We start from the raw sequence: 9,619 nt of genomic DNA on the forward strand, positions 1-9,619 counted from the left end.
CAAAGCCTTTCGCGGATGCCAAGTGTTAACATAGCCGCTCAGGAACTCTGAGAGTCAAACCGTGTATTGACAAAAATCTAAATCTCCCGGGCGCTGCCCATAGACATTGTTTTTTTCGCAGAAATCTTCTCGGGATTATATCATCTACTCTAGAAAGTTTCATGGCACTCGGAAAAACGGTGTCGAACCTTATCCGATTTTTATTTTTTTTACATACCGCACCCTCACGGGGCGCCGCCATTGCGAAATTTAAAAAAAAAAAATTTTTTTTTTTTTGCAGAAACCTCCCCTGACCTGATCTAAAGTTCGATGACGATCAGATGAACGGTGTCAATCTGCAATCGACTTTTACTTTTATAAATCGAATCGCTTCCTGTCGGGGCGCCACCCCAGCGAATTTAACATTTTATTTTCGCAGATACCTCCCTAGGAGTATTCTCAACAACTTCCTAAAATTTCATGGCGATCGGATGAAAGGTGTAGTAATTAATAAAAGACAGACACACACATACATACATTGCTTTATATAAATAAATGTATGTATATATATATATATATATATATATATATATATATATATATATATATATATATATATATATATATATATATATATATATATATATATATATATATATATATATATATATATATATATATATATATATATATATATATATATATATATATATATATATATATATATATATATATATATATATATACCTAATCCAAATCAAATATCACAATATTGAAATAAAAATGTTAGTGGCTCTTTGAAAGCTGAGAAATTAAGTAAATGGTAACTTTTGGCTCTTCCGTCTCAAAAGGATGTCCTAGATGGATGTCTAGGCCGTATTGAAAAACTGTCGGTTTGACTCAAAGCCCTCGACGAGTGCTAAAAAATGACCGCGAATAAAATTATATTTCTATGAGCTATATATCAAAAAATCTTTTGCCGAACGACCCCCCCCCCCTTGATATTTTGTGAGGTCGTAGAAGAACGTCTTGGGGTGTCAGAAAAAACTCGCCATATCCGGTAACAAATCTAGAAATGGGTAAAAACTGACCAGTGGTATTTTTCAATATAATCTTTGTATTTTATGGGGAAAACAGAAGGTAATTTCAACAAAGATTTTGGGGCAATTATGTATAAAAAAAAAAATTTTATAATACGTACTGGTAGCGTTTGTTTTTTAATTTGTGTCGGATTTTTAGCTATAATTTGGTTTTTTCTTTGCTTTATCGCTAATATCGTTCAACGTGTTGTAAAGCACAATGCGTTTTGAGCAATAAATATTTTATAAATTATTTTCCTCAAACATGTTTAACATTAGACATATAGAGGCCAATTATTGACGTGTAACGAATTTTATTTCAATTTAAATGGAATAATCTCGTAATTCTACAATAGGATGCAAATATTACTCACCATATCTACAATTCCATTCGTGTCTATGGGGCACATAACATTCCTGAAGACCATCACAGTCTTTTTTCTGAAACGGGCAAGAACAGACGTGCTCACACTCCAGGCCAAAATGAAAGGGGGCACATAGGATGTCTGTTGTGGTAGACAAATAGGCAAGTTTAATGGCAAATGTCTGACCATTGTCAGCAACACACACTACTCAAAGATATTGTAATTATGTTTGTTAATTAAAGTTTCCCTTCCAAACTTGGCGGTGTATGAAATTTTATATATAAATATTATATAAAATTTTCAGTACTATATCAAGGTTTAGTGGAAATAATTCTACTTTTGGTTTTTCAAAAACCTATAACTTGAGTACTGTTTAAGATAGATAAACGAAGTTTATCATATACATAAACGATTGAATTATCTGCCTTCGTTTAAATTTTGAGTAATTTCCGTCAACTACAAGTAATACTTTACGCTATTTCCGTTTTCTCATCAACAAAAAACGCATATAAAGTACTAATAATAATTCGCACTATTTTGCAGACATTGTTTGCTGCTCACTTTGTGTGTAATTTTTTTCTACGAGAATCTAATTTATTTTAAAAAGTTGAAATAATTAAAAATTGATTAAAACTCATGTCTATACCCAGAGTTGTCATCCCCCATAATATATATATATATATATATATATATATATATATATATATATATATATATATATATATATATATATATATATATATATATATATATATATATATATTCGATAAAGTTTAGGGGACATAAATCCCGCTTTATGAGTTATGTAAACATCTTTATTAACTTTTTTTATATTCCGTGATTCATTATTTCGAAATGTGCATTTACAATCATTTATAGTAGACCGTTTACTAACACTCATATAGCACCGCAACTTTCACACCATAACCCCAACAATAAGCGCAGTAAACACACTCTGGACACAAGAACCACAGCTGCTTACTCGCCTCCGATAACCTCCACTTCACAAAACAGAATGGTTTTGTTACTGCGAACACGGATTTCCAATTCCGACACTTCTGCTTCATTATCAATGCTAGGTATAGCCCACACTCGGCCGTAATAGTTGAAATATACACTATTCAGAAATCCCCAAACCCAACCGGAATTCTCTGCAAGCTTAGTGCCAAGGTCAAGCGACTCTCTCGTATTCTCTGCAATAATTAAAAAAACTTGCAATTACTGGGTCTAAAACGAGTGGGGGGTTTGTTTTTGCTTTAGATATTTTCCTCCTGGCTACGTGAGGGGGGGGGGGGGGGGACTTAGATTTATGGGGGGAGGTGAAAAGTGTTAAAAGTATATATTTTCATGATATAGCTATATTTCGTTTAGAGGGAGCGATAGTCGGTGAACTCCCCCCCCCCCCCCCCCCCCTCAAAGATGCCTCAGAGGATATAGGTGTGCTTTATATGAAATTATGTTTTTAAAGAAAGATTATATAACCTAAACGCCGTAGAGGTCAAAGTTGTGTAAATATTAGAAAATCTCATCTTTATTAATGCATGAGATGAGATTTCTATAAACAATAACTAAATATATTCTCTGTAAAGGACCAGATTCCCTCTAATAAAAGAGAAATGCAATTTTTTTTGGCTGCGAATAAATTAATGTTTTGAAATATTTTCTATTTTACTGTAACGAACTATGTTTTGTATTCCAGAAGGAATATCTCACCATTGTCGGTGTGGATGATGTTATTTATATATCTCACCATTGTCGGTGTGGATGATGACGTTATTTATATATCTCACCATTGTCGGTGTGGATGATGTTATTTATATATCTCACCATTGTCGGTGTGGATGATGACGTTATTTATATATCTCACCATTGTCGGTGTGGATGATGACGTTATTTATATATCTCACCATTGTCGGTGTGGATGATGACGTTATTTATATATCTCACCATTGTCGGTGTGGATGATGACGTTATTTATATATCTCACCATTGTCGGTGTGGATGATGACGTTATTTATATATCTCACCATTGTCGGTGTGGATGACGTTATTTATATATCTCACCATTGTCGGTATGGATGATGTCGTTATTTATATATCTCACCATTGTCGGTGTGGATGATGACGTTATTTATATATCTCACCATTGTCGGTGTGGATGATGACGTTATTTATATATCTCACCATTGTCGGTGTGGATGACGTTATTTATATATCTCACCATTGTCGGTGTGGATGATGACGTTATTTATATATCTCACCATTGTCGGTGTGGATGATGATGCTATTTATATAAGATGGTCTAGCCAAGGAAACTCTCCAGCTACTAGAGTTCAAACAATTGGAGTTGCCTGTATCCCCATCCACTGTGATAGGGTCTGTTGCCTGCTGTTTTAGAGCCAGGTTTCTTCCTATGGTCAACACATATGGAATAACCAAGTTCTAGAAGTTAGGTTTGGATTGAAATGAAGATCAAAGTTAAGTTTAACTTTAATTTTTTATGTTTTCTAATTGATATTGTAGTGCTAATTCACAATGTTCTATGTTTCCATCAGTAGAAAAGGAAGTACAATGGGCGATTAGTTCTTGATATAAACTAGTCTTTATACATTTTTTGGCCTAATAGCTGAGAATATCGCGTAGAACATAAGGTGAATAAAAACGTTGATTTCCGTATTTAATACTATTTTGACAACACACCAATTTATTATGACAAATAGAACATTATATTACGTCCTATTAAACTAATTTCATGTATTTAAAACATTCATTGAATGAGTAAAAGATGTTGAGGGTTTGAGAGTATGTGTGTAGTGGAATTAATAAAATATTCTAAATGCGTGACTAAGCAAGTTAGGATGTGACGTGGGAGAGTATGTTTTGGTTGTTAAGGCAAATAGTTATAGACAGTCTGAGTCTTGTTCTTGTCGCTTGAGGGTGTAGAAGTCTTCGTTATGTACGTCGTCGATGTATTAAGATGTAGTCACGTAAATTATATCTAATTAAAGATGAGAAATGTATCAAGGTCGTCCTGTCTTATTTTCTTTTGGATCGTCGTTGTATGTGTACGTATTCATCCAAGCATCGACCCAGTCCAGATACTCACTTCATAACACAAATCATAGGTGACTGACCTCGACTGAAATGTATCCTACATCTATTATCTTTTTCCCAATGCTTCATTATCAGTAGTCGAAATAAAAGGAATGGTTGGCAAAAGAAATCAAATCCGTAACTACTCAAGCGGGAGATGTAATATCTTTTGCATCCAAAATAGCTATTCATATTTGAATAAACACGATTCTCCTCGTAATTTGACAAAATATGATCTGTTTAGAGAAAAAAAATGCTTGTGTTTTAATATTTAAAAAATGGAAATCGAGATTTTGACAAATCTCTACGTTTTTCACCTCGGTGATTCAGAAAAAAAAACCGTAGTCTTAAAATTAGACTGTATGTCTTTGTGTGTTTGTGTCTCAGTGTGTGCCTGGGAATACGATAAGTTGAATGTGTATGTACAGACTCTAAATCTAATCGTGGATCAGTGTCAACAATAATATACCACATTTTAATGCGCCTTGAATGGTTGAAATTTTGTGAAATTGTGTGTTTTCTTTTCTGTCTTTCTTGCAGAATACGCAAGCAGCAATTTAAAAAACAAAAGAGTTTGTAATAAAGAGAGGAAACTTAGGGTGTCGTAATATTTGGGGTGGGTGGAGGGTTCCACATGGTGCCACATTTAAGATGGCTTGTTTCCTTGCCTTAATAGATATATTGGGGTTTAACATCACTTAAAGAAAACTAAGAATTTAAAATCTACTTTAATTACCTTTATAAATGAATCGAGCCCACGTAAAGTGCGACAGATAATAGTTGTTAAAATACCCTACGTGTACTTTATCGTGGAAGTCACAATCAGTCAAATTAACTCTTACACGTGGGTCAAAATGCATATAGTAATCCACTGTTAAAACATAGTAATTAATGTATACATGTAATAGTAACATTAGTATTACAAAGAAATGTGATGGGACTTTAAGACCATTGTTTTATATATAAATAATATTCTAGCTATTACGTCTAAGGCAATGTTCTGTACTATCATCATCTTTTCCCTTCTGAATATACACAGATCTATTTCAGGTAACAGATTCATTCTGGGGTAGATGACAAGATTTTAATTCATCATTTTTTTTTTTCTTTTTTATGCCAAGAAGTAGAGTTCATCTGTTTTCAATAACCTCAGCATGCTAGGGGATAGTGTGGTCAGTATTATGCCCAGCCGCCTTTGTTCCAATAACGCGAGTAAGGTACCCATCTAAGCTGGGTGTACTCAGGGACGTCATACAGAATCGAGCCCGGGGTCCAACCTCGATACTAACGAGTTAGCAGTTAAACTGGTGTGTGAGATGCTTTGCTATAATAGAGACACAGTGAATTGTATACAACAGTAATCGTCTCACTTGTCTCACAGTTAATTTAAATATTATTTAATATTGCTGAACATTATCGCAAGAATATTTAAGTATAGGATGTGATTAACGACAAAATACTTTCAATAAATTATTTAATATGATCCATTCTACTTGAATCTACTTTACCATACTGGCACTTGTGACCAAAGTAGCCGTATTCACATCCGTATTTACAGTCCCCCGTAGCGCTGCATGGTGTATTTGGCATGCAGTGACACATATACTGGCACTTAGAGCCGAACCAGCCGGTCGGACATTCTGCGGAGGGAAACGAAAACCCTGGCTTAAATCCTAATCAGATAATCTATTGGATTAGGAAGTCTTTAAACCTAATTATCTGGCCTAGAGATTATATATATATATATATATATATATATATATATATATATATATATATATATATATATATATATATATATATATAAATATATATCTGATGTATATATCAGATTCGAAATTCTTAATTGTGTTAAATGTTAAGCATTGTTAGGCCTATCCATCGATCAGTATCGTCAATTCCACACCACTTTAATACTTTCATAATTTTTTCTTTTTAATTTGGAGGCTGAAATGTATTTGTAAACTCTCTGGAAATACTTCCCACATAATACACAGTCAAATAAACCACACCAGGTCTTGTGTCCTGTATGAAAACTCCCTACAATTATATATATATATATATATATATATATATATATATATATATATATATATATATATATTAAAGTATATACATGTATAAATCCAATTGTGTCGCCTCTAGTATGTACGATTCCTCACAATGTGTATATCAATTCAACTTACTTATAGCCGGTGCGCCTAGAGTGACTCCAACAAAAACTGTAAACTTTACAAAAGCGGATATCATTTGTGAGTGTCGATTTGGAGGCAAAGCTGAAAGTTAAAAAAAATAGTTAAATTTAGTAAAAAATATATTGCTGTAGGCCTACAGCTGTTTTCATATCTTTTTATCTTAGAATAACGGCGCTGTACTAATATTATTATTACCTTTACCTAATTCTCTTTCAAACATAGATGTAAAAACGTAACAGTAATAATAAATTGTAATATAGGAACATTTGAACCTGAAATATTTAATATACTGTTGATAAACACAAACTTCTCTTACGTTTAAGAGCGATTATTTCATTTTCACAAAGTTAAACATTCGGCATCGAAATGTTAGAAAACCCTAAACCTAACAATATAACATTAAACAAAATTTAAATCCAAAGAGTTTATGACATGCAAATGGAAAATACTCGAAACGACAAATTTCTACAAATATATTATAGTAAAAGCATACGTGTGTGTTTTAATGATTTTCTAAAGACTAGACACATTTCATGCTTTTAAGTATTTCGGTAACGAAACTAAATTTTAAAATCAGTTAAAACGATGAGTTTTTCTTGTTTGTAGGCTTAATTAAAACCAAACTTTAACTAATTAGGGCGGCGTTGAATTTAAAAAGTATCCGTGTATCAAAATAAGCAGTTTCATATTATATTTAAAGGTGGGAGGGGGGCGTAGAAAGCTACCTAACATAACTCACGTTGAATAAAATAGCCAATCAAAGTGGCTTAGCGAAGTGAAACAAAAGAGTAAAATGTTGAATTCATGTAATTATAAATACAGTTATAAATGAAATTATATGTAGCCTTAAAAGCAAGCATATTATCTAGATCTCTACCTAAAAAATTCTATAACATAATTTCTAACATATACAACTTCTTAATTATACTAAGCATGATTAAAGTTTTTTTTAATTATTGTTACTGCTACTCTGAAGACTAATTTAACAGAAACACGTTTTTTAGTTCATGTCAACAATATGAACGGGTCTTCTTCTTATATAAGACAAATACCAGCTTTACAGATGTAGATATAAATAAACAATCACTCAATTATCTAATTGAGGAAGGGGTTATCAAACTGACCAAGCAAAAGTATAACAACAATGAAGATAATTCGAGACTATGTGGTTGTAAGGTACAGCGCTTGAAAACATGCTCGAAATCGATTCCAAACTTAAGTAAGGACGTCCCAAAGTCCACCCAGCTGTTTAGGGTACCTGGCTTATGTTTAGAAAGTAAAAGCGAATGAGCGTAGTGCTGACCACTGGGCGGTCAAGAAAATACCTGAGCTCTACTTCAACTGACTCGCAGATCGCCAGTTCTGATAATGTAACTTTTGTGTTCTCTAGCTAATTCAAATGTAAGGAGTTTGTTCTTAGGATATCTTCGTCATACAACATGGAGTTTCTAAATAAATAGATCTACTATAGCAGCTATCCTTAACTTATTATAAAAAAATGCACGCTGCTTTACTTATTCCTTTTATGCATAACAGCGTCCTCAAAACAGAAAAAGTATGTACATACTTATGGGTACACGTAGTCTTATGTTTATATTCAGTAACAAGAGAAGCAATCCTCTTCCTTCAAAGGTTTCTAATTGTTTACAATGTGTATTACGGCCATGTTTATGGTGTCTGGAAAAAAATTGTGTTGATTCATGTTACTACGTCATATCTCTTCTTCATTTGTATTAGAGATTTTTTGTGTGCTTAATATTATATTTTTATTTTATTTTATCTTCTATTTTATTCATTTTAAAATAAAGGTTTTGTACACACGAAAATCATATGAAAAAATTCCATTATGTGTTTGCGTTCGAGAAATAATAGAGCTAGATCAAAAAAAGTAAGAACATAATTGCGAATATCTTGTTTAGATAAGGCCCACTTATTTGTAAATATATGTTCCAACAGTGCTTTTTAACTCAGCGAACTGAAAAAGCGAATTTTATGATTACCTAACATTTTACCTATAATTAATTATCATTTACCTAATGATTCTTTCAGGCTACCCTGGCCAAGATATGGGAGGCTCGCCCATTCATCCGAATGATACTAGATCGTGCATTGCCGTGTATAGAATGATATGATAGCAGCGCTATCTACATCGCGAACTATCGATCGTGTTTAAAGAAAATATTCGAGGGACACAATGTCCAACTGCTTATTGCAAGTATCTTCATGGCATCTTCGAAAAATGTCTACCGTTCACACCATTTCCACACTGACAATTGCGATTATTAATTCGTTATTTCTGGATGGATGGATGGATGTGTGTGTGTCCGCAGCTTTAAGTCGTATCTCCTCCTCAACGAAGCAATATCGAGGACTAGTTCAAAAGCAAATATGTTTAGCAAGTTTCGAGGATGATTGTGGGCCAAAAAAATTCCCGGAATTCCTTCCTGGATTTCCCGGAAAAGCCAAAAAAACTCGAAAAAATGCAGTTTTTGGCCCATATGTCGGCAACCAGACCACTTAGCGACTTGAATTTAGAACAATATTGCCGAAGAAAGTTTTCAAAAATATCCTTTCGTTCGGTCACAAAAAATTAATTAAGGAAATCGCGCTTAAATTGTCACTAGACTTTTTATTTTACTTGTTTTTCTTTAGAGTGTATTCTCCCCCCCCCCCCCCCCCTCCCCATCCCATCTAGAAAGAAGTAGACTGGAAGAAAAACATTGTCGAAGTTTCATTGATTGTTGAGAAAGTGTCTTGTATATTAGGATATTAGGTGATAAAGCAATCACACTTAAATGAATTAATTTAATTAACACTACTTGACAAAAAATAGAAGACACAATTGATCAACTGTTTGAAACTTTAGGAATAAAATTGCCAAATTAAAAAAAAAATAATGATGGTGAAG

At 33.1% G+C, this 9,619-nt stretch overlaps 1 protein-coding gene across 1 annotated transcript in view; it reads right to left on the minus strand.

Moving 5' to 3' along the window:
• LOC131955397 (uncharacterized) overlaps nucleotides 1-6,931 on the minus strand; it is a 33,481-nt gene extending 26,550 nt beyond the window's left edge. The window contains exons 1-7 of the mRNA XM_059319523.1: nucleotides 6,907-6,931; nucleotides 6,703-6,792; nucleotides 6,025-6,156; nucleotides 5,253-5,387; nucleotides 3,685-3,834; nucleotides 2,410-2,616; nucleotides 1,433-1,627 (exon numbers count right to left, since the gene is read on the minus strand). Of these exons, the coding sequence (XP_059175506.1) occupies nucleotides 1,433-1,627; nucleotides 2,410-2,616; nucleotides 3,685-3,834; nucleotides 5,253-5,387; nucleotides 6,025-6,156; nucleotides 6,703-6,792; nucleotides 6,907-6,931 (934 nt within the window). The remainder of the gene's footprint in view (nucleotides 1-1,432; nucleotides 1,628-2,409; nucleotides 2,617-3,684; nucleotides 3,835-5,252; nucleotides 5,388-6,024; nucleotides 6,157-6,702; nucleotides 6,793-6,906) is intronic.
• Between the last annotated feature and the right edge of the window lie 2,688 nt (nucleotides 6,932-9,619).

This window comes from Physella acuta, unplaced genomic scaffold (genome assembly GCF_028476545.2).
Source record: "Physella acuta isolate Inbredline_101_S28 unplaced genomic scaffold, ASM2847654v3 ptg001065l, whole genome shotgun sequence".
Classification (NCBI taxonomy): Eukaryota; Metazoa; Mollusca; class Gastropoda; family Physidae; genus Physella; species Physella acuta.